Consider the following 24,490-nt stretch of genomic DNA (forward strand, 5'->3'; position numbering starts at 1 on the left):
AAGTCTGCTTTCTATTCTCTTGCATTCAAACTTTTCGCATGTGAACTTAACTGGGTCCCAAGCAGTTCCAGCAGCATTGAAGTAGTAGTTTACTTCAGTGTTGAGGTTTGAGAAACCAAAGTCTAAGTCAACTTTGTCTTTGCAAAATTCGGCGAATGACGTTTGATTTGCTCCCTTTACGTCTGTAAGAGTGAATGGGTCTTGTGTTGGTGCAATGACTAAGTTATTTTTGCTTGGAGTAAGTTCGATAGAAATTTTTCCTGCCCAGTTTGGCAAGTATCTTAAAAACCTGAAGATGAGGAAAGATGACAAAGGAACTCTAAGTTTCAGTTTTACTTTGGTTACTGCTGCTGCAGTTTGTCCAGAAAGGTTAACATAAACTCCTGGAACGTTAGGGTCAAGTCTTCTTATTTTCTCAATAGTTGCATACTGGTCTGTTTGTTCTCTAGCTTGTGGTTGTACTGAGTTTCTCAAAGCGAACCATTCATAGTTTGCCCATGTTACTGTTTGAACTAAGTCAGAGTTAGAATATATCTTATATCCCATGAAAACTTCTGGAGCATATTGGTATCCGACATAGAAAATTCCATTGCAACCTTTCTTGTCAGACAACTTGGCAGAAGGTTTTATTTCAATGTCTTGTTCCACGTATAAGAAAGAGTTGTCAATAGAAATTATATGAAACCTGTCGCAAGCAATATCTACTGTTGTTGAAGAACCTTCTCCAAACTCACCTACGTTTCCATAAGAAACAGCAGTTGTATATTCGTAAGTTCCAGGAACTATTTCTGACCTTCTAATGGCATTGTCGCATTCGTTATACCATTCGGAAACATTTCCATTCATAGCATCCAAAACTGTTGGCGTTATATTCTGAGCGGCGTACATTTCATATGAGTAAAAATATAGAATAGTTGGATTTATATGTCATAATAGAACCCACGTGGACCAAGCTTTACTTTCTTCCTGACTGAGTTTTTAACTCTTCTTTTTCCTTCATTGCCCTCTGCTTGAAGTTGTTGCATCTTTGCATTATGTTCATCTAGTATGTTGCAAATTTCCCATGTCCTTTTTGCCTTTTGGCTCTGGTCGCCCATCTCAGGTAACCTATATCCTAGAAAGAGTTTGTCATAGTTTGTATTTGAGTCTTCGCGTATTGTTTGCATGACTCTTTCCTGAGTTTCTGGTTCAAGCTCTTCAAACAGTGCTGTCCATATGGAATAAGCTCGTTTCCAAATATATGTTTTTGTAGCCATTCTGGTTTTCTTTCCATGTTACCAACTATATCTTTTGTGAATGGGAAAGCTTCTACCAATCTTTCAGTCTTGCGTCGTTTATTTCTGTAGTTGGTTTTATTTTGTCAAGGAACATGTTTTTCAATACTAACATTTCATTTGGTACTGTCCATTTGAGTTTTCTTAAATATTCATCCCTTCTCAGTTCATTGTCTGCAAAGTAAGTTTTTATGACATTTTGTAAACTTTCGTTTGCAAGGTCATGTACAATAGGTTCTCTTCCTTCTCCCTCCCTAACTTTCTTTCTAAACTCTTCACCAAATATACCATCTCTATGGTTCTGTGTAGTTCTTTGAGATAAATGTTCTAGAACGTCAGGTGTTATATTTCCATCAGCCATGTTCATTTCATACTGGTCCAAAATATCTGCATCTTTCATATCTTTCAATGGCATTAAAGCCGCGCTTAAAATACCAGCTATGTCTCGTTCACCATTGACTTCCATTGCGTCTACAACTTCTTGGAATTGTGTTTAAGTTTATGAACCACCTATCTGGATTAGCTTTATGACCCCATCTCATTGTAGTCCATCGTCTGCAGAAACAAAAGTAGGTTTGTTTCCATCTTGGTTAGGTTCTGAATGAACTTTAAACAATGTTTCATTTCTATATGTTTTCTTGAAATTTAACCTTTTATCTTCACCGAGTTCATCCGAAGATTGAACGTTAAATGCTCGTAAGTAAAAAGGGTTGTTGTATTTGTGTACATTTTCTTTCAGTACTTTCATTCTATGCTGAATATTTTCATCTGGTGCTGGAGTCTTTTGTATGTCGGCAAACATTTTTCGATATTCTTCTACTATGTCAGCCGAATTTTTTTAGACTCTTGGAAATATTCCATATCTCCGCATACTCTTGTTGAGGGTCAAGATTTTTCGGCTGTTCCAAATCTTCATCTAGTTCTGTGAAGTTAGTTTCCAAAGGAAGGACTTGTTCGTTTCCTTCAGCTCTTCTAGCTGTTGTTGCTGAACTATTTCTTCCATGTCTGGTTGTATCTGAACTAGTTCTTCCTGTGGAGTTTCTTGTACCTCATCTGCTGGCATTTCATATATTCCGAGACCGTTTTCAACAATTTCCCTATCTACGTCATCCGCATTCATAAGCTTTTGTTCTTTCGTTCCGTCTCTATTTTTTACGCGTTTCATGACGAAAGTTGAATTGTCATTTAGCTCTGACATCAAATATCTCGGAGTAAATTCATCCATGTCATTTGGATGATATGCTATTAAATCATATCCCTTAGCGAGCTTGTATTTTCCAGGTTTGAGATTATATCCGTTTTGGTGCTGAGCCATAAAGCTAAATAGGTTCGGGTCAGTATTTCCATCCTTGAACTTTCCAATAGCTTCTTTATATCTGTCACTAAAGTCAACAGTATCTGGGAAACCACACTCTTCTTTAAGCATTTTTAAGAATTCTTGGTTTCCTTGTTCTCTACTTCTTTTATGTCCTTGCTCTGTTTGTGGTTGTTGTTGTGCAGGGTTTTGAACTGTTGGTTGTTGTGCAGGGTTTTGAACTGTTGGTTGTTGCGTTGGTTGTTGTGTTGGTTGTTGTGCTGGATTTTGAACTGTTGGTTGTTGTGTTGGTTTTGGTGCATGCCTGTGTCTATGTCCATGTGACGATGTAAATGTTTTAGGTAGTCCTGGTGCAGGTGCTTCTCTTGGAGGGTTTGGTGGTATATAAGTTCCACCAGCTGGCACATATGTTCCATCTGCAGCGTAATGTCCTACCTGACTTTTCGTTCTTAAGAAAGCATTTACTAGGTCTGTTTTGGTCTGTTGTAACTCTTTTTCTTGACTTTTCACAACAGTTGCTCTAACGGCGTCATAGGCACTTTGAACTGCCTGTCTCGTTGCTGCATCTGTTATTTTCGTCATATTTTGTGCTACTTCTTTTAACTCTTTGTCGAAACCTTCAGACTTCAGTTTCTTTCCAGATGAGAAGTCGTTCACTTGTTTCACCTTACTATGAAGAGCTTCGAAAGCGTTCTTAAAGTCAGCATTTGTTAAAGCTTCATTTGAACTGTCTTCATCCGCTTGTATTTTTGTCCTTATTGACCCTATAAGCTGGGCTGCTTTAGCGTTGGCTTGGGCATCTAACCAGTCATTGTTAGCTTTTATATATTCTGCGCTTTTCATTGCCTTTTGCATGGCTGCGTCGTTATTTTTACTTTCTTGTGCTAAGTTTTCATACTGTACGGTTTGGTTTTGCAACTGTAAAAGTTTTTCTGCCTTTACATTTGCTTCAACTTCTTTTTTATACTCATCGCTATCCATATATGTCTTCAGGGCTTTTTGTTTTATCTCTTCATCTTTCAGTATTTTATATTGAGTAGTATGGTTTTTCAAATTTATGACATCTTGTTCCATTTTTGCTACTTCTGCTGCTTTTTCTGACACTTTTTTCGCATATTCCTCTGTACTTAGTTCTTTCAGTTGTTCTTCTTTCTTCTTTTTCTCTACGTTTAACTCATTTAGTTTCTTTGTGTGTCTGTCATATTCTAGTTTCTTTTCGTTTTCACTTATTTGCTTCTGTATGTCTATGTTTGACTTTTTGACATCTGTTATTTGATTTTTGAGTGAACTCAAATTCATTTGACTTTGAGGGTTATATGCTGTTCCGTCTGCAGCTCCACCATAGCCTGCCATTTTCGCTAAAAGTGCCGCTCTTAAACCTCCACTCTGTGCACCAACAACTCGGTTTAAAAGCATAGGATTGCTTGACATTTGTTGCAACATAGTGGGGTCATTCAGCATTTGTTGTTGCAACTGTTGTTGTGGTGTCTTTTACTATGATGTTTCAATGCTCTCTTCCTCTTACGTATATTCTTACGTAGCTTACGTGGCATTTTAAGTGAAGTTAAAAAGCGGTTTTTGACAGATGTTTATATGACACTTTTTCAGCACAAAAAACTACTCGGTCAAAGTGTTTCAGTTTGTAAAATAACCGTCTTATCTCATTCTATATAGGGGAAAGTCTTCTCAAAGTATACTTCCTTGGAACGCCTGTAACTTTTCCTGTAGCGACGATAGACCCTTACTTGTCCAGACAAAGCTGTACTATTTTGAGTGCTCTACAAAAAATCAACGGCGACGACTCTCAAAAACCGTTGTGTAAAAAGTTTTACCGTTGGGACAAAAAAAGTATGTATAGAAAACAAAAAACGTTATAGTTCATTCAATATTGAGATGAACGTTTGCCAACGGAGACCTTTCAATAAAATAAAAAAATAGAGGGGGTTACCGTTGACGAAACGGTTTTTTTAAACTTTTCTATGAGTAGTTCCGAAAAAAACAGTTTATTTTTGTCTAATGGAAGCCAACATTAACAATTCTCAACACGCTAACCAAAGCCAAAGCCCAACAACCTCCAAGAACTGGCACAGCTGTTAGAATAACCGCCAAAAAAGTCTAACAGCGAATTAAGAGAATTCTTCAACAAATTTGCTCTAAATATCTCAAAGACGCCGAAGAAAACACACAACCAGACGCTATAACAATACTCAGTTCTGTGAAGTCTGAACAAAGCAATTGCTAGTTCAATTGAACTTACTAAGACAATTCCAAGTCCAATTGAGCTTAGCGATGTCTTAGTTCAGTATTTTCCAACATTTACTAAGCTCATAATGTTGAGAACTTTATACAAGTTCGTCAAAATCTTCCCGTTACATGCAACGGTCATTCGACAAGAGAATTGCCGAATTCCAAGTCTTTAGTTACGGATATGACCAAGATGAATACACTGACGAGTTCGGAGACAACTGTACAAAATGGTTTGACTGCTATACGACTACACAATTTGAATTCGACTTTCTCGAATTCAACGCAGCAACCCATTTATATCATTGCTCTTACCTTTCCGAACAACAACAAGACCTCGCAGATGGAGATGTTGTTACTGTCGTCAATGGAAACTCCTGAACAATTCGGAAAAAAGAAGTCTCTAATTGCCAAATTTGTTCCAGGACATCAGCTTTTCCAACGCACAGAAGTCTTCTGTATTCCTGGAACTAAGTTCTTTGTCAGAGGCGAACTCAAAGAAAGATATAATGTGTCATTCAATTACACATTATATAATGTCTTCGACCAGAAGAAGACTTCTTCCCAGAAGCAATGGAGGAGGAAGAAGAGGAGGAGAAATACAAACTCAATCCAAGAAGAGTCCTCCGAATTCACCACCAGAAGACTAACAATTTCCGAATAAAAACCTCATTTTTCTAAAACATCTTCGGGGCTAGAAGGGGCGCAGCCCCTGGAAGCCCCAATACCTTTTTTTTTTTTTTTTTTTTTTTTTTTTTTTTTTTTTTTTTTTTTTTTTTTTTTTTTTTTTTTTTTTTTTTTTTTTTTTTTTTTTTTTTTTTTTTTTTTTTTTTTTTTTTTTTTTTTTTTTTTTTTTTTTTTTTTTTTTTTTTTTTAAATAATTTAGGAAATATTATAGCACATATAAAAATTTCAAAGATTCAAACAAAATTGAGAGCACGCTATGATTCAAATTGAGCAACTATGATTCAGCTCAACCACCTATAAAATAAAGAAATTTACAGTCTCAGTATGCTCCAGTTTTAAGGAAACAAATACTTATATTATATATAGGGGAAAAATATTAACTTTATCTTTTGTAACAATGATTGAGAGATAATAACCAAATACATCAACAAATTATTTTCTTGCAATTGATAATAAATATTCTCTTACTGCTCCTTTCGAACAATCAAGTGCTGTTTTTCCTTCATTATTCTTTGCTTCTTTATTAGCTCCAACTGAGATAAGATATTTAACAACTTCAAGTTTACCATAATATGATGCATAAATGAGTGGAGTATCTCCATATTTATCCTTTGCTTCTTTATTAGCTCCAACTGAGATAAGATATTGAACAACTGGAAGATGACCTTCTCTTGATGCCCAGAATAGAGCTGTACCACCATATCTGCTGTTGATTTCTTTGTCACAGCCACATTCAATGAGAGATTTAACAAGTCTCAGATTTCCTTTTGAAGATGCAAAATGAAGTACATTTGTACCATAAAAACCATTTTGTTTTTTCCAAAGTTCTTCTTCACATGCTTTTTGCATCATTTTTTGATTTCCTTTTTCTGAAATTTCATCAAAGAATTTGTAGATTTGATTGAAATCTTCAGAATTTTTAAGTTCCGAAATTTTCGAAAGAAATTCTTTTGGTAAATCGTTTCCTTCTTTCGCTTTGAGTTGAGAGTGAAGAGTTTGCATCTCTTTCTCAACGTTTTCTTTTTCTTTTTGGATCCGAATTAAATCTGCTTGAAGTTTTTCGATTTTATGTGCTGTAATGGATTGATCCTTTTGCAATTGTTCTAAAAAGACAATAATTCCTTCGAAAACTCGCATCTTCATGTACTTTTGAACTGATTTAAGTGTTGAAACGGCATCTTGTAGGTTGTTTATTGAAACATTTGCATTTCGAGTGCAGGCATACAATTCACGTGCTGAAATGACAGAATGGGATTGCGCAAGAAGAGAATTGAACTCGTCAGGTGTTAAATTCGCGAATTTCATGATTGATTCGATATCTTCTACTTCGAATGTGCTAAAGAGATTATCCGCTTCAATATAATCTTTGATATGTGAGCCAATATATTCGTAGTTCAGAACAATTCCCTGACTCATTAAAATTTGTAAAGTGGTAAATTTATGGAATCCACATAATGCTAATTATGAATATTCATTTATTTCCGATTACATTTTTATATGACTTGTCCGCAAAACATTCAATACACTGAGAATAAATTACATGGCATTTGTCGTCAAATGCCATGTAAAACTCTCAAAAGTTGAGCCCCTTATTGCTGGGTGAAATCACCCATGTTACAATGTATATTGACTATAAGAAAGGCTACGATTATCTGAAATTGATGCTTTTCCTACAATCAATTTTGAAGATATTTTATAAATATATTTTTTTTATAACAAAAAAACAAAATAATTTTAAGGATTAAGCGCAGTTAGGATGTCTTTAAGTATCAATAACGATTTCTCTGATAAATCAGCATCATAAAGTGACAAAAGAATGTCAACATCCAAATTTTCTCTTAATAACTCAATTGGCAGCCTGAAAAACAGTATAGAAATAGAAACAAGTATGAATTCAGTCAGATCTTGTCTGTTTTCATCCAAAACATTAATCAAATCGCTGATTATCTTCATTTGATCGAGATTTTCGAAAAATGAAGGATCAGAAACTTGAATTAACCTCGACATCAACGCGCAAGCAGCTTCTTGTATGCTGAACTGTGCATACGACATGAAATCAATGACATTAAAGACTAATCCGTCTTTGATAAAAAAAGTATGAGCGAGAAAAGGAGCTCTTTCAAGGAGATGACTCAAGAAAATCAATATATCCCGACATAAATCGCTTTTAGCAGTCGAAATGTTGACTTGCACGCGTGGAAAAGGAATAAAATTTTCAAAATCAAAGTCATCGGGTAAAACAAACAAAAGAGAGTTAAGAACAGAATATGCAACAGATATATGCATGGCTAATGTGGAAAAAAGTGACGCCAAAACGTTTTTTTGGTGATATTCAGGGTCATTCAAGTATCTTTGGATAATTGGCTGCATATTGAGCTGTATTGCACGGGAAAGTATATAAATAACTCCATCGTTGATGCTTAAATCGATGTCAGTTCCTGTTTTTGACTTGAAAAATGTCCAAAGGTCTTCCATGACGTTTTCGTCGTCTTGCGGCAGTAACTCGAGTATACTGTTGATGTATTTGATGTCTGATGGTATAACTTCTTCTGTATCTTTCGGAATAAAAAATTCAAAAAATTGTAAAAAAAGTTTTGGATGTAATTCAGAGAGTGTTGCGACCAGGTCCTTGCAGGATTTGATGGCGTAGTAGTTTGTTGAGTTCAAAATCTCTAAATACAATTGAATTTTATCTTCTTCAATAAGGAAATGGCTTTTATCGGGGAACTTCGCTGAAAGGAAACTCAGTATCTGTAATGACATCACCTCCTTTTTTTGTGTAATATTCTTTTATAGATAAAATGGCATCTTTAAATTTTTTCTCGAATAATGGGGAATACTGGTGTTTCCCTCAATGCGAGCGCGAGCGAACGCGAACACTTTACGATAGCGAGCGCGAGTGAGCACTTTTTCCCTTATATGGTAAGCATATAAATCTATAGGCATATGCACCATTGCAAAACTATCTTATAAGACATTGGTTTATTTACAAATTTCAGATAAAATGCATTTTTTAATTGAAATTTCATCAAATATATTCAAAATATATTAGTCACTTTTTGAGAGGAGGGACGATGATTAAAAAGTGAGTATATATATTTTAATAGTTGCTTGATACTTTTTCGGGCTTATTTATAAGCCCGTAAAAAGTATCACAACTATTTGCAAACTAATAAGACAAGAAATACTCTTCAAAAAAGAAGTACTGACACATTTGACTAGTAATGAAATTAAAAAAGAAAAAAAAAATTAACTTCCGTCTCATTATCTTTGATAATTTTTCATGCCAAACCAAATTAGAAGCATCAAACTTTAAAAACCGAAATGTCTGGTCTATGCTTTAAATATTATCATAAAATAGAGTAGATTTTTCAACTATTTCGAATACGGCATAATTTCAAAAATACAATTTTGATTCAGCAGTATATAACAAATTGAATTCATTATTGATGTAAGCAAAAACACAAGAGTTTAATGACTATTTATCGATGATTTTATCCTTATTCTATTCAAATAAAAATTTTTCTTTTGATATACACCGAAGGATCAGGCGAGAAATAATGCATCATGATACGATTGCAAACCAAACCATTAATTAAATTTTTTGGTTCACAATAAATTTATTTTAACAATTCGCTACGGCGAACTTTGATTTTCCGAGATGCAATGAATTTTATATCAAATAAATACCAGCAAGTATGCTATCCTTCAAATGCGAGCTTGAAAATACGTGAGTTACAAAATACCCTATATTTCCAACTCTTGGAAAATTTTCATGACCCCTACCCAGGGTCCTAAAATGGGTATTTTCCTCACACAGACACCGTGGTTTTTTGAGCCGGGAAATAAATAGCGCAGACAGTTTCTACATATAGAGACATGCTTATACTTAGAGTTTGACGGGAATCTAAAGTGATTTTTTTCTGCATCGCGAAATCTAATGCAATCTCAAAATCATGAAGAAACTGCGAATCGGAGCGCAATTTTTTAATATGTTAATATATAAAGGTACCCCTACTACTGCAAATGCTTCAAATGAAAATCTAAGAAATCAGATTAATTTGATCACATTAGTATAGTATTGGTCAAACCAAAAACTCATATGTTGATATATAGCCTATGGATATTCATATTATCTACTTTTCATTGAATTACATAAGATTTAATAATCTCATAAATATTCTTTTTAATTTTCCGAATTCCGTGTGCATTTAGATTGCCCATACCTGTATATAATAATTCTAGAATGGTTTGGTTAGATATTAAGTTTTTTAGATTAATATTTTAACATTTTGATAAAACAAGCATTTGTTCCATTTTAGAATCGCCATTGAACTCTGGTTTGACTAACATTATGTTGTATGATCAAATAAATTCTAACTTCATGAGATAAATTTTGAAATTAGAAAATGCGATATCTGACTCAAATATTTATATGAACACATTTAACATTCAATGATAAACTAAAGTACTATACAGCAGATTCGATTTGGCTTATATTTTATATAATCAACTAATAATCCTATAAAATTGTGCTATTCACGTTGCTCAAAGATGTATTGAACATTCACTACTTGTGTATTGATAAAATTAGATATAGATTCTAATGTAAATCGATATTTTGAAAATTCATATATATTTTGTCTTGGTTTGGCATTTGATCGTGTTGAAACCGGAATTGCAATATATATCATCTAAATATATAACTATCAAAATATGATCTATAGATTTTTAAATTATTCTCCTGAATATGAGTGACTAACATAATTATATTGAATTGAGTAGTAAAAATCTTAAATATTAGAATCTGACGATAATTTATTATAACTTTATAAAGGAACAAGACTATAAATGATGATGAAAATAAAGATTAAATTTAAATCGGAAAATTTGAAAACATTAAGTGTATTGTGCACTCTTGTCGGTCACAGTGTCTCATTCCGGGAGATATTGTCATTGCATGTCTCCCAGAATGAGACAATCTTCTGCAATCAGAATGTGATTGCAAAACTTTGAGCGACAAGAGTGTATTGTGCACTCTTGTCGGTCACAGTGTCTCATTCCGGGAGACATTGCCTCTGAATGTCTCCCAGAATGAGACAATCTTCTGCAATCAGAATGTGATTGCAAAACTTTGAGCGACAAGAGTGTGTTATCCACAATATTTGTTTATATACTATGTTTTTTAGATCAAATCCTTTACATACAATTGTTCAAATATAATTTTCTCCATTTAATATTTATTTTATATTTTTTGTGCTTTATATAACTTATGGCGTCTACCGAACTATTTTACAGACTCTTCTGAGCTCTTCCCACATATAAACATGTGACAATAACACATATATACTCCCTTCATATTCTGATCTCATGACATATTACCCCAAAAACTATATTTATACAACACACCTCATAAAGTCTGATTTTACCCCTATCTAAGCGTTCAAAACCTATTTTCCCCGCGTAATCTGATTCTTCTGGCTCTGCTGATTCGATTTCTGCTGTCAGATCGTGAAAATATGCATCACACAATGAGATAAACGCAAATTACCTAACTTAATATTTTCCTTAAAATTGTCAATTCCTCGATCTTGACATATTTATTATTTCCTCCGTTTTCCCTCACAAATATATTTAATTTTCTGAATAAGACGGATAATAAAATGAATATCTTAAAAACTAAAATACAAAATTAATGTTGAGTAATGACTAGATATAGTATGCACTTTTGAATTCATACATTTTTTGAAAAAATTGTATTTTCAAAAAAAGATGTTGTTTCAGTATGAACTTGAAGAGAAATTTTAAGGAAAATATTAAGTTAGGTAATTTGCGTTTATCTCATTGTGTGATGCATATTTTCACGATCTGACAGCAGAAATCGAATCAGCAGAGCCAGAAGAATCAGATTACGCGGGGAAAATAGGTTTTGAACGCTTAGATAGGGGTAAAATCAGACTTTATGAGGTGTGTTGTATAAATATAGTTTTTGGGGTAATATGTCATGAGATCAGAATATGAAGGGAGTATATATGTGTTATTGTCACATGTTTATATGTGGGAAGAGCTCAGAAGAGTCTGTAAAATAGTTCGGTAGACGCCATAAGTTATATAAAGCACAAAAAATATAAAATAAATATTAAATGGAGAAAATTATATTTGAACAATTGTATGTAAAGGATTTGATCTAAAAAACATAGTATATAAACAAATATTGTGGATAACACACTCTTGTCGCTCAAAGTTTTGCAATCACATTCTGATTGCAGAAGATTGTCTCATTCTGGGAGACATTCAGAGGCAATGTCTCCCGGAATGAGACACTGTGACCGACAAGAGTGCACAATACACTCTTGTCGCTCAAAGTTGCATCACATTCTGATTGCAGAAGATTGTCTCATTCTGGGAGACATGCATGACAATGTCTCCCGGAATGAGACACTGTGACCGACAAGAGTGCACAATACACTTAATGTTTTCAAATTTTCCGATTTAAATTTAATCTTTATTTTCATCATCATTTATAGTCTTGTTCCTTTATACAGTTATAATAAATTATCGTCAGATTCTAATATTTAAGATTCTTACTACTCAATTCAATATAATTATGTTAGTCACTCATATTCAGGAGAATAATTTAAAAATCTATAGCTCATATTTTGATAGTTATATATTTAGATGATATATATTGCAATTCCGGTTTCAACACGATCAAATGCCAAACCAAGACAAAATATATATGAATTTTCAAAATATCGATTTACATTAGAATCTATATCTAATTTTATCAATACACAAGTAGTGAATGTTCAATACATCTTTGAGCAACGTGAATAGCACAATTTTATAGGATTATTAGTTGATTATATAAAATATAAGCCAAATCGAATCTGCTGTATAGTACTTTAGTTTATCATTGAATGTTAAATGTGTTCATATAAATATTTGAGTCAGATATCGCATTTTCTAATTTCAAAATTTATCTCATGAAGTTAGAATTTATTTGATCATACAACATCATGTTAGTCAAACAGAGTTCAATGGCGATTCTAAAATGGAACAAATGCTTGTTTTATCAAAATGTTAAAATATTAATCTAAAAAACTTAATATCTAACCAAACCATTCTAGAATTATTATATACAGGTATGGGCAATCTAAATGCACACGGAATTCGGAAAATTAAAAAGAATATTTATGAGATTATTAAATCTTATGTAATTCAATGAAAAGTAGATAATATGAATATCATAGGCTATATATCAACATATGAGTTTTTGGTTTGACCAATACTATACTAATGTGATCAAATTAATCTGATTTCTTAGATTTTCATTTGAAGCATTTGCAGTAGTAGGGGTACCTTTATATATTAACATATTAAAAATTGCGCTCCGATTCGCAGTTTCTTCATGATTTTGAGATTGCATTAGATTTCGCGATGCAGAAAAAAATCACTTTAGATTCCCGTCAAACTCTAAGTATAAGCATGTCTCTATATGTAGAAACTGTCTGCGCTATTTATTTCCCGGCTCAAAAAACCACGGTGTCTGTGTGAGGAAAATACCCATTTTAGGACCCTGGGTAGGGGTCATGAAAATTTTCCAAGAGTTGGAAATATAGGGTATTTTGTAACTCACGTATTTTCAAGCTCGCATTTGAAGGATAGCATACTTGCTGGTATTTATTTGATATAAAATTCATTGCATCTCGGAAAATCAAAGTTCGCCGTAGCGAATTGTTAAAATAAATTTATTGTGAACCAAAAAATTTAATTAATGGTTTGGTTTGCAATCGTATCATGATGCATTATTTCTCGCCTGATCCTTCGGTGTATATCAAAAGAAAAATTTTTATTTGAATAGAATAAGGATAAAATCATCGATAAATAGTCATTAAACTCTTGTGTTTTTGCTTACATCAATAATGAATTCAATTTGTTATATACTGCTGAATCAAAATTGTATTTTTGAAATTATGCCGTATTCGAAATAGTTGAAAAATCTACTCTATTTTATGATAATATTTAAAGCATAGACCAGACATTTCGGTTTTTAAAGTTTGATGCTCTCTAATTTGGTTTGGCATGAAAAATTATCAAAGATAATGAGACGGAAGTTAATTTTTTTTTCTTTTTTAATTTCATTACTAGTCAAATGTGTCAGTACTTCTTTTTTGAAGAGTATTTCTTGTCTTATTAGTTTGCAAATAGTTGTGATACTTTTTACGGGCTTATAAATAAGCCCGAAAAAGTATCAAGCAACTATTAAAATATATATACTCACTTTTTAATCGTCGTCCCTCCTCTCAAAAAGTGACTAATATATTTTGAATATATTTGATGAAATTTCAATTAAAAAATGCATTTTATCTGAAATTTGTAAATAAACCAATGTCTTATAAGATAGTTTTGCAATGGTGCATATGCCTATAGATTTATATGCTTACCATATAAGGGAAAAAGTGCTCACTCGCGCTCGCTATCGTAAAGTGTTCGCGTTCGCTCGCGCTCGCATTGAGGGAAACACCAGTATTCCCCATTATTCGAGAAAAAATTTAAAGATGCCATTTTATCTATAAAAGAATATTACACAAAAAAAGGAGGTGATGTCATTACAGATACTGAGTTTCCTTTCAGCGAAGTTCCCCGATAAAAGCCATTTCCTTATTGAAGAAGATAAAATTCAATTGTATTTAGAGATTTTGAACTCAACAAACTACTACGCCATCAAATCCTGCAAGGACCTGGTCGCAACACTCTCTGAATTACATCCAAAACTTTTTTTACAATTTTTTGAATTTTTTATTCCGAAAGATACAGAAGAAGTTATACCATCAGACATCAAATACATCAACAGTATACTCGAGTTACTGCCGCAAGACGACGAAAACGTCATGGAAGACCTTTGGACATTTTTCAAGTCAAAAACAGGAACTGACATCGATTTAAGCATCAACGATGGAGTTATTTATATACTTTCCCGTGCAATACAGCTCAATATGCAGCCAATTATCCAAAGATACTTGAATGACCCTGAATATCACCAAAAAAACGTTTTAGCGTCACTTTTTTCCACATTAGCCATGCATATATCTGTTGCATATTCTGTTCTTAACTCTCTTTTGTTTGTTTTACCCGATGACTTTGATTTTGAAAATTTTATTCCTTTTCCACGCGTGCAAGTCAACATTTCGACTGCTAAAAGCGATTTATGTCGGGATATATTGATTTTCTTGAGTCATCTCCTTGAAAGAGCTCCTTTTCTCGCTCATACTTTTTTTATCAAAGACGGATTAGTCTTTAATGTCATTGATTTCATGTCGTATGCACAGTTCAGCATACAAGAAGCTGCTTGCGCGTTGATGTCGAGGTTAATTCAAGTTTCTGATCCTTCATTTTTCGAAAATCTCGATCAAATGAAGATAATCAGCGATTTGATTAATGTTTTGGATGAAAACAGACAAGATCTGACTGAATTCATACTTGTTTCTATTTCTATACTGTTTTTCAGGCTGCCAATTGAGTTATTAAGAGAAAATTTGGATGTTGACATTCTTTTGTCACTTTATGATGCTGATTTATCAGAGAAATCGTTATTGATACTTAAAGACATCCTAACTGCGCTTAATCCTTAAAATTATTTTGTTTTTTTTGTTATAAAAAAATATATTTATAAAATATCTTCAAAATTGATTGTAGGAAAAGCATCAATTTCAGATAATCGTAGCCTTTCTTATAGTCAATATACATTGTAACATGGGTGATTTCACCCAGCAATAAGGGGCTCAACTTTTGAGAGTTTTACATGGCATTTGACGACAAATGCCATGTAATTTATTCTCAGTGTATTGAATGTTTTGCGGACAAGTCATATAAAAATGTAATCGGAAATAAATGAATATTCATAATTATCATTATGTGGATTCCATAAATTTACCACTTTACAAATTTTAATGAGTCAGGGAATTGTTCTGAACTACGAATATATTGGCTCACATATCAAAGATTATATTGAAGCGGATAATCTCTTTAGCACATTCGAAGTCGAAGATATCGAATCAATCATGAAATTCGCGAATTTAACACCTGACGAGTTCAATTCTCTTCTTGCGCAATCTCATTCTGTCATTTCAGCACGTGAATTGTATGCCTGCACTCGAAATGCAAATGTTTCAATAAACAACCTACAAGATGCCGTTTCAACACTTAAATCAGTTCAAAAGTACATGAAGATGCGAGTTTTCGAAGGAATTATTGTCTTTTTAGAACAATTGCAAAAGGATCAATCCATTACAGCACATAAAATCGAAAAACTTCAAGCAGATTTAAATCAGATCCAAAAAGAAAAAGAAAACGTTGAGAAAGAGATGCAAACTCTTCACTCTCAACTAAAAGAGAAAGAAGGAAACGATTTACCAAAAGAATTTCTTTCGAAAATTTCGGAACTTAAAAATTCTGAAGATTTCAATCAAATCTACAAATTCTTTGAAGAAATTTCAGAAAAAGGAAATCAAAAAATGATGCAAAAAGCATGTGAAGAAGAACTTTGGAAAAAACAAAATCATGGTCATTATTATGGTACAAATGTACTTCATTATGCATCTTTACAAGGAAATCTGAGACTTGTTAAATCTCTCATTGAATGTGGCTGTGACAAAGAAATCAAAGACAAAAATGGTCGTACAGCTCTATTTTGTGCATCATATTTTGGTCATCTTGAAGTTGTTCAATATCTTATCTCAGTTGGAGCTAATAAAGAAGCAAAGAATAATTATGGATCTACTCCACTCATTTATGCATCATATAATGGTCATCTTGAAGTTGTTCAATATCTTATCTCAGTTGGAGCTAATAAAGAAGCAAAGAATAATTATGGATCTACTCCACTCATTTATGCATCATATCATGGTTATCTTGAAATTGTTCAATATCTTATCTCAGTTGGAGCTAATAAAGAAGCAAAGAATAATGATGGATCTACTCCACTCATTGAGGCATCATCATATGATAATCTTGAAGTTGTTAAATATCTTATCTCAGTTGGAGCTGATAAAGAAGCAAAGAATAATGAAGGAAAAACAGCACTTGATTGTTCGAAAGGAGCAGTAAGAGAATATTTATTATCAATTGCAAGAAAATAATTTGTTGATGTATTTGGTTATTATCTCTCAATCATTGTTACAAAAGATAAAGTTAATATTTTTCCCCTATATATAATATAAGTATTTGTTTCCTTAAAACTGGAGCATACTGAGACTGTAAATTTCTTTATTTTATAGGTGGTTGAGCTGAATCATAGTTGCTCAATTTGAATCATAGCGTGCTCTCAATTTTGTTTGAATCTTTGAAATTTTTATATGTGCTATAATATTTCCTAAATTATTTTCACCTCGAATTTTTTATTTTGTAAAAAAATTGAATTGTGGTAAAAAAGAGTAGTGGCAATTGCTTTTTTTTTTGAAAAAACTTTTAGAAACTATATGAGTGGAGTAGATCCATTATTAAAAAAAAAAAGGTATTGGGGCCTCCAGGCACTTCGTGCCCTCTAGCCCCGAAGATGTTAGTATAAAATGCAGTTTATATAAAATGAGGTTTTTTTGGGTATAGGGGGCTTCCCAGGGGCTGCGCCCCTTCTAGCCCATAAAATTTTTGAAAGTCGTTGCTGTTGACTTTTTTTGTAGAGGACTCAAAATAGTATAACTATGTCCGGACAAGTAAGGGTCTATCGTCGCTACAGAAAAGTTACGGGCGTTCCAAGGAAGTATACTTTGAGAGACTCTTTAGAAACTTTAGACGTTTTACATAACCATCCATGTTTTTACTTTACATCCGATAAAAGTGGTTTGGAAACCGTTATGAGATGGTTAGAGGACATACATGACTATGAGTTTAGATATGACAAGATAGAATATGAGAGAGGTCCTATAAACCGGAGAAAGTGTCATACAAACATCTGTCAAAAGCCGCTTTTTAACTTCACTTAAAATGCCACGTAAGCTACGTAAGAATATACGTAAGAGGAAGAGAGCATTGAAACATCCAATAGTAAGACTGACACCACAACAACAGTTGCAACAACAAATGCTGAATGACCCCACTATGTTGCAACAAATGTCAAGCAATCCTATGCTTTTAAACCGAGTTGTTGGTGCACAGAGTGGAGGTTTAAGAGCGGCACTTTTAGCGAAAATGGCAGGCTATGGTGGAGCTGCAGACGGAACAGCCTATAACCCTCAAAGTCAAATGAATTTGAGTTCACTCAAAAATCAAATAACAGATGTCAAAAAGTCAAACATAGACATACAGAAGCAAATAGGTGAAAACGAAAAGAAACTAGAATATGACAGACACACAAAGAAACTCAATGAGTTAAACGTAGAGAAAAAGAAGAAAGAAGAACAACTGAAAGAACTAAGTACAGAGGAATATTCGAAAAAAGTGTCAGAAAAAGCAGCAGAAGTAGCAAAAATGGAACAAGATGTTTTAAATTTGAAAAACCATACTACTCAATATAAAGTACTGAAAGATGAAGAGATAAAACAAAAAGCCCTGAAGACATATATGGATAGCGATGAGTATAAAAAAGAAGTTGAAGCAAATGTAAAGGCAGAAAAACTTTTACAGTTGCAAAACCAAACCGTACAGTATGAAAACTTAGCACAAGAAAGTAAAAATAACGACGCAGCCATGCAAAAGGCAATGAAAAGCGCAGAATATATAAAAGCTAACAATGACTGGTTAGATGCCCAAGCCAACGCTAAAGCAGCCCAGCTTATAGGGTCAATAAGGACAAAAATACAAGCGGATGAAGACAGTTCAAATGAAGCTTTAACAAATGCTGACTTTAAGAACGCCTTCGAAGCTCTTCATAGTAAGGTGAAACAAGTGAACGACTTCTCATCTGGAAAGAAACTGAAGTCTGAAGGTTTCGACAAAGAGTTAAAAGAAGTAGCACAAAATATGACGAAAATAACAGATGCAGCAACGAGACAGGCAGTTCAAAGTGCCTATGACGCCGTTAGAGCAACTGTTGTGAAAAGTCAAGAAAAAGAGTTACAACAGACCAAAACAGACCTAGTAAATGCTTTCTTAAAAACGAAAAGTCAGGTAGGACATTACGCTGCAGATGGAACATATGTGCCAGCTGGTGGAACTTATATACCAGCTGGTGGAACTTATATACTAGCTAGTGGAACTTATATACCACCAAACCCTCCAAGAGAAGCACCTGCACCAGGACTACCTAAAACATTTACATCGTCACATGGACACAGACACAGGCATGCACCAAAACCAACACAACAACCAACACAACAACCAACACAACAACCAACACAACAACCAACACAACAACCAACAGTTCAAAACCCTGCACAACAACCACCTCCACAATCAGCACAACAACCAACAGTTCAAAACCCTGCACAACAACAACAACCACAAACAGAGCAAGGACATAAAAGAAGTAGAGAACAAGGAAACCAAGAATTCTTAAAAATGCTTAAAGAAGAGTATGGTTACCCAGATACTATTGACTTTAGTGACAGATATAAAGAAGCTATTAGAAAGTTCAATGAAGGAAATACTGACCCGAACCTATTTAGCTTTATGACTCAGCACCAAATCGAATATAATCTCAAACCTGGAAAATACAAGCTCACTAAGGGATATGATTTAATAGCATATCATCCAAATGACATGGATGAATTTACTCCGAGATATTTGATGTCAGAGCTAAATGACGATTCAACTCTCTTCATAAAACGCGTAAAAAATAGAGACGGAACGAAAGAAGAAAGGCTTATGAATGCGGATGACTTAAATAGGGAATTTGCTAAAAACCGTCTCGGAATATATGAAATGCCAGCAGATGAGGTACAAGAAACTCCACAGGAAGAATTTCAGATACAACCAGACATGGATGAAATAGTTCAGCAACAACAGCTAGAAGAGCCTGAAGGAAACGAACAAGTCCCTCCTTTGGAAACTAACTTCACAGAACTAGATGAAGATTTGGAACAGCCGAAAAATCTTGACCCTCAACAAGAGTATGCGGAGAATATGGAATATTTCCAAGAGTCTAAAAAAAATTCGGCTGACATAGTAGAAGAATATCGAAAAATGTTTGCCGACATACAAAAGACTCCAACACCAGATGAAAATATTCAGCATAGAATGGAAGAACTGAAAGAAAATGTACACAAATACAACAACCCTTTTTACTTACGAGCATTTAACGTTCAATCTTCGGATGAACTCGGTGAAAATAAAAGGTTAAATTTCAAGAAAACATATAGAAATGAAACATTGTTTAAAGTTCATTCAGAACCTAACCAAGATGGAAACAAACCTACTTTTGTTTCTGCAGACGATGGAACTACAATGAGATGGGGTCATAAAGCTAATCCGGATAGGTGGTTCATAAACTTACAACCACAATTCCAAGAAGTTGTAGACGCAATGGAAGTCAATGGTGAACGAGATATAGCTGGTATTTTAAGCGCGGCTTTAATGCCATTGAAAGATATGAAACATGCAGATATTTTGGACCAGTATGAAATGAACATGGCTGATGGAAATATAACACCTGACGTTCTAGAACATTTATCTCAAAGAACTACACAGAACCATAGAGATGGTATATTTGGTGAAGAGTTTAGAAAGAAGTTAGGGAGAGAGAAGGAAGAGAACCTATTGTACATGACCTTGCAAACGAAAGTTTGCAAAATGTCATAAAAACTTACTTTGCAGACGATGAACTGAGAAGGGATGAATATTTAAGAAAACTCAAATTGACAGTACCAAATGAAATGTTAGTATTGAAAAACATGTTCCTTGACAAAATAAAACCAACTACAGAAATAAACGACGCAAGACTGAAAGATTGGGTAAAAGCTTTCCCATTCACAAAAGATATAGTTGGTAACATGGAAAGAAAACCAGAATGGCTACAAAAACATATATTTGGAAACGAGCATATTCCATATGGACAGGCACTGTTTGAAGAGCTTGAACCGGAAACTCAGGAAAGAGTCATGCAAACAATACGCAACGACTCAAATACAAACTATGACAAACTCTTTCTAGGATATAGGTTACCTGAGATGGGCGACCAGAGCCCAAAGGCAAAAAGGACATGGGAAATTTACAACATACTAGGTGAACATGAGGCAAAGATGCAACAACTTGAAGCAGAGGGCAAGTTACCAAAAGCGACACCAAAGAAGAAGAGAAGAGTAGAACAAAGTGAAAGTAGTGAAGAAGTAATTTCATCTAGTGAAAGTAGTGGCAATGAAGGAAAAAGAAGAGTTAAAAACTCAGTCAGGAAGAAAGTAAAGCTTGGTCCACGTGGGTTCTATTATGACACATAAACCCAACTATTCTATATTTTTACCCATATGAAATGTACGCCGCTCAGAATATAACGCCAACAGTTTTGGATGCCATGAATGGAAATGTTTCCGAATGGTATAACGAATGCGACAATGCCATTAGAAGGTCAGAAATAGTTCCTGGAACTTACGAATATACAACTGCTGTTTCTTATGGAAACGTAGGTGAGTTTGGAGAAGGTTCTTCAACAACAGTAGATATTGCTTGCGACAGGTTTCATATTATTTCTATTGACAACTCATTCTTATACGTGGAACAAGACATTGAAATAAAACCTTCTGCCAAGTTGTCTGACAAGAAAGGTTGCAATGGAATTTTCTATGTCGGATACCAATATGCTCCAGAAGTTTTCATGGGATATAAGATATATTCTAACTCTGACTTAGTTCAAACAGTAACCTGGGCAAACTATGAATGGTTCGCTTTGAGAAACTCAGTACAACCACAAGCTAGAGAACAAACAGACCAGTATGCAACTATTGAGAAAATAAGAAGACTTGACCCTAACGTTCCAGGAGTTTGTTAACCTTTCTGGACAAACTGCAGCAGCAGTAACCAAAGTAAAACTGAAACTTAGAGTTCCTTTGTCATCTTTCCTCATCTTCAGGTTTTTAAGATACTTGCCAAACTGGGCAGGAAAAATTTCTATCGAACTTACTCCAAGCAAAAATAACTTAGTCATTGCACCAACACAAGACCCATTCAGCATTGCTGTAGCTGGAACTGGTGGAGCCAAGTTCTGTGACTTTTGCAAAGACAAAGTTGACTTAGACTTTGGTTTCTCAAACCTCAACACTGATGTAAACTACTACTTCAATGCTGCTGGAACTGCTTGGGACCCAGTTAAGTTCACATGCGAAAAGTTTGAATGCAAGAGAATAGAAAGCAGACTTGCAGTCTATATGTTGGACCCAGATATTTCAAATGCTTTAGCTGCCAAATATATTGCAGTTCCACTTATGTTCCCTATACACCAAATATCTGTCAAAGACTTTGCAGGTGAAGTTGGAAACCAAAGTGCTGACCCAGGTGCAAGAACAGATATTGCCTTAACAACTGCAATGAAACATGCAGATACTATGTTTGTACTGTTCAGACGAACTATAAATGACTATTCTTGTTTCTACAACCCTGGTATTAAATATCATATAAACATAGATGGCAAATATTATCCAAGAGAAGAATATTCTACAGTTGAGGATATGAGGTCATACAACTTGACATTAGATGCTATGAACTTTAACAACAACTTCACAACAACCATTAACCCTGAAATGCAAAGTTCTATTATGCCATATGTGAAAGTATGGACCCATACAGGAGCTCAAAAAACTCAATATACAAATAGAGACCGTTCAAACTTTTGGCTTGGCATTCCATTTGCTGACTCAGAAGACTTTATGGGTGGTATTTCAACTGTTGGTACAGTTCAAATACAATATACTGGTGACAGAGACGGTCCAGATGAATTGAAAGCAAAGAAGTTTACAAAACCAATAGCACTTTTCACGGAAGATGCTCTTTTGAAGATTCGTTCGATGAAACCTGCTGGGGCTCCTCAGATTGGTATAACGACAGCTTCCATCGAGCAGATTTTGGCAGCAGGTCAGTAAGTTGTTCTTGAACTGACTTCTCTCCGTCAAATATTGACAGTACGCCAGTTTTGATATAATATTGTATTATAAACTTACCTTTAGAAATATCGGTCAGTTTTGTTGTTATATTTTTGTCTGCTTCAAGAACTTTCACCATTTCGGTTATACCAACTTTCTTTGCTTTATGAAAATATTTTGGTTCAGCAAAGACTGCTATTCTATAACATTTTCCATTGTTTGTATAAAGAACTATTCTGTCAATGAACTTGTATTGTTTGTGTGTGTAAACTTTGTTTTGCTTCAATTCGAAGAGATACTCAAATACGTCCATCTTTTTATTCTAAGTAAAATGTCATTTCCGAAAAATAGAAGCGTAAGTGTTTCAAAAGGTTTAATGGCGGTGGCAGATGTGAAGTTAAATTCACCAACTCAAACAAACAGTCAAAGTGTTGTTGTCAATGTCAAAGAAAGAGATGTTGAAGTGGGGAAACCATACGAAGACGAAGATGGTATAACAATAGTTCCTGTAAAAGAACAACCAACATATCCTGAAGTTAGCAGAGACTTAAGTTCTGTTGCAGATATTCGAAACGACTACCAACAACTGAAAGACAAACTTAAAACTCAGGAGAAGATTTGTCAAGCTTTAGGTATAATGTTAAACTTGGTCGAACACAACCCTGTAAAAGTGAACTCATATGTCATTGCACCTCATGAAGTTTTGAAAGAACTATTGAAACTTTTGACAGAGGCAGACGATATAAACATCAAAGAAATAGAACCCGACATTGCTTGCTGTGGTGTTTCATATAATGTCATTGACAAGATATACGTTATGAAAGGAGGTGAAACGTTGAACTTAAAATATAGTTTCCCAGACGTTATAAAAATATTTGACGACCACAACATTTCATTAAAATTTAGTTGCTAAGTAAATGGCAGAAGACATAGTGGTTTATACTATTACGACTAAAAACCCTGAGTCATATAATTCTATAACAACAAACTTACAAAGTCCTCAAGGACGATATTGTAAACTAACCTTAAACACAATGACGACTAAAGCCTGTTTTGCTCTTTTGACACCAGAAGACTTTGTTGTTGTGAATGGTAAAAAATACTCCTTTGAAGATACTTACTCAGATATACCACCAACAGGTTTTGTTGACTTATTTAATACTTTAAGGACGGATGTAACATGTGCTGCAACTAGAGCAGGTTTCATTATGTTTGGATGTCCGACTGAGTTTACTATAAACGATATGAGCTATAATACAAAACTTATATCTGGTTTTTACTACCAACAGTTTCCTATAACAGGAAAAGGTGTCATACAAGGTTTGTCTGTTCCATTGACTTTAAGTACACCTATTTTATATATTGTTTCAAACTTAGGTTCAAAGTGCTATTCGAATGTCGACAGAAACTACTATGACCAAAAGATACTTATGCGTATAAACAACACATTCTCTGCTGGTTTGCCTATTGTTCATTCGAATGCAGAGTTTTCAAGCTTTAGTAAACTCAAACACTTTAGCAAAACATAAACTTAACCTTAGTTGACGCAAACTTTGTTCCTGTAAACTTTTTATGTCCTATGTATTTGTCAATGACGGCAGAAAGTTTCGAATTGGAAGATGCAACTGGTGAAAGTATTGTACTACAAGAACAACTTCAACAACAAATAGCTCAAGAACAACAAATGCAACAAATGGAACAAATGCACAACAAAGTCAAGAATAAAAAAATATTTTTTTTTATTTTTATAAAAATGTACAGAATAGACGTTTCAGATTTTTATGACTTCCAAGCCTTCAGAAATATGTGTCCATTTAGAGACTATAACAAAGCAGTCGAGAATTTGAAACGTTTAGTCATTTATGTTGACTCTGCCCAGAATGTTATGTCATGAAAGAATGGGATGTAGTCTTTAACAAACCTAAAGCGACAATAGTTTCAGAAACAAGAATGTAAACAGAAAC

General features: G+C 34.0%; 12 protein-coding genes and 1 pseudogene across 13 annotated transcripts, besides 2 other annotated features; 6 read left to right on the forward strand and 7 right to left on the reverse strand.

Moving 5' to 3' along the window:
• Positions 1-5,613: part of a mobile genetic element that runs on past the window's edge.
• TVAGG3_0900790 (protein of unknown function, DUF4106 family) lies at positions 12-888 on the reverse strand (the record flags this gene model as incomplete). Its single annotated transcript, XM_051251303.1, has 1 exon — positions 12-888. A coding segment is annotated over one exon (877 nt), but the record flags the coding sequence as incomplete, so codon positions are not given.
• On the reverse strand, positions 921-1,097 carry TVAGG3_0900800 (protein of unknown function, DUF4106 family; the record flags this gene model as incomplete). The annotated part of the gene is made up of 1 exon (XM_051251304.1): positions 921-1,097. The coding sequence occupies one exon, from the start codon at positions 1,095-1,097 to the stop codon at positions 921-923; it is 177 nt and encodes a 58-aa protein (XP_051076878.1).
• Positions 2,265-2,499, reverse strand: TVAGG3_0900810 (protein of unknown function, DUF4106 family; the record flags this gene model as incomplete). Its single annotated transcript, XM_051251305.1, has 1 exon — positions 2,265-2,499. A coding segment is annotated over one exon (235 nt), but the record flags the coding sequence as incomplete, so codon positions are not given.
• TVAGG3_0900820 (protein of unknown function, DUF4106 family) lies at positions 2,704-2,889 on the reverse strand (the record flags this gene model as incomplete). The annotated part of the gene is made up of 1 exon (XM_051251306.1): positions 2,704-2,889. A coding segment is annotated over one exon (186 nt), but the record flags the coding sequence as incomplete, so codon positions are not given.
• Positions 2,910-4,142, reverse strand: TVAGG3_0900830 (annotated as a pseudogene). The gene has a single exon. A coding segment is annotated over exon 1 (1,233 nt).
• Positions 4,949-5,483, forward strand: TVAGG3_0900840 (uncharacterized protein; the record flags this gene model as incomplete). The annotated part of the gene is made up of 1 exon (XM_051251307.1): positions 4,949-5,483. A coding segment is annotated over one exon (535 nt), but the record flags the coding sequence as incomplete, so codon positions are not given.
• A 339-nt stretch (positions 5,614-5,952) lies between the features above and the next one.
• Positions 5,953-6,936, reverse strand: TVAGG3_0900850 (protein ubiquitination; the record flags this gene model as incomplete). The annotated part of the gene is made up of 1 exon (XM_001288353.1): positions 5,953-6,936. The coding sequence occupies one exon, from the start codon at positions 6,934-6,936 to the stop codon at positions 5,953-5,955; it is 984 nt and encodes a 327-aa protein (XP_001288354.1).
• Positions 6,937-7,223: 287 nt separating this feature from the next.
• Positions 7,224-9,717, reverse strand: TVAGG3_0900860 (armadillo (ARM) repeat-containing protein family; the record flags this gene model as incomplete). Its single annotated transcript, XM_001319609.2, has 1 exon — positions 7,255-8,283. One exon carries the CDS (start codon positions 8,281-8,283, stop codon positions 7,255-7,257), a length of 1,029 nt encoding a protein of 342 aa, XP_001319644.2.
• Positions 9,718-12,772: 3,055 nt separating this feature from the next.
• On the forward strand, positions 12,773-15,172 carry TVAGG3_0900870 (armadillo (ARM) repeat-containing protein family; the record flags this gene model as incomplete). The annotated part of the gene is made up of 1 exon (XM_051251308.1): positions 14,127-15,155. The coding sequence occupies one exon, from the start codon at positions 14,127-14,129 to the stop codon at positions 15,153-15,155; it is 1,029 nt and encodes a 342-aa protein (XP_051076882.1).
• A 274-nt stretch (positions 15,173-15,446) lies between these two features.
• On the forward strand, positions 15,447-16,913 carry TVAGG3_0900880 (protein ubiquitination; the record flags this gene model as incomplete). Its single annotated transcript, XM_001295013.1, has 1 exon — positions 15,474-16,661. One exon carries the CDS (start codon positions 15,474-15,476, stop codon positions 16,659-16,661), a length of 1,188 nt encoding a protein of 395 aa, XP_001295014.1.
• A 592-nt stretch (positions 16,914-17,505) lies between these two features.
• Positions 17,506-17,717, forward strand: TVAGG3_0900890 (protein of unknown function, DUF4106 family; the record flags this gene model as incomplete). Its single annotated transcript, XM_051251309.1, has 1 exon — positions 17,506-17,717. A coding segment is annotated over one exon (212 nt), but the record flags the coding sequence as incomplete, so codon positions are not given.
• A 2,128-nt stretch (positions 17,718-19,845) lies between these two features.
• Positions 19,846-24,490: part of a mobile genetic element that runs on past the window's edge.
• On the forward strand, positions 21,873-22,526 carry TVAGG3_0900910 (protein of unknown function, DUF4106 family; the record flags this gene model as incomplete). Its single annotated transcript, XM_051251310.1, has 1 exon — positions 21,873-22,526. One exon carries the CDS (start codon positions 21,873-21,875, stop codon positions 22,524-22,526), a length of 654 nt encoding a protein of 217 aa, XP_051076884.1.
• TVAGG3_0900920 (protein of unknown function, DUF4106 family) lies at positions 22,903-23,439 on the forward strand (the record flags this gene model as incomplete). Its single annotated transcript, XM_051251311.1, has 1 exon — positions 22,903-23,439. The coding sequence occupies one exon, from the start codon at positions 22,903-22,905 to the stop codon at positions 23,437-23,439; it is 537 nt and encodes a 178-aa protein (XP_051076885.1).

This window comes from Trichomonas vaginalis, chromosome I (genome assembly GCF_026262505.1).
Source record: "Trichomonas vaginalis G3 chromosome I, whole genome shotgun sequence".
In the NCBI taxonomy this organism is placed as follows: domain Eukaryota; phylum Parabasalia; order Trichomonadida; family Trichomonadidae; genus Trichomonas; species Trichomonas vaginalis.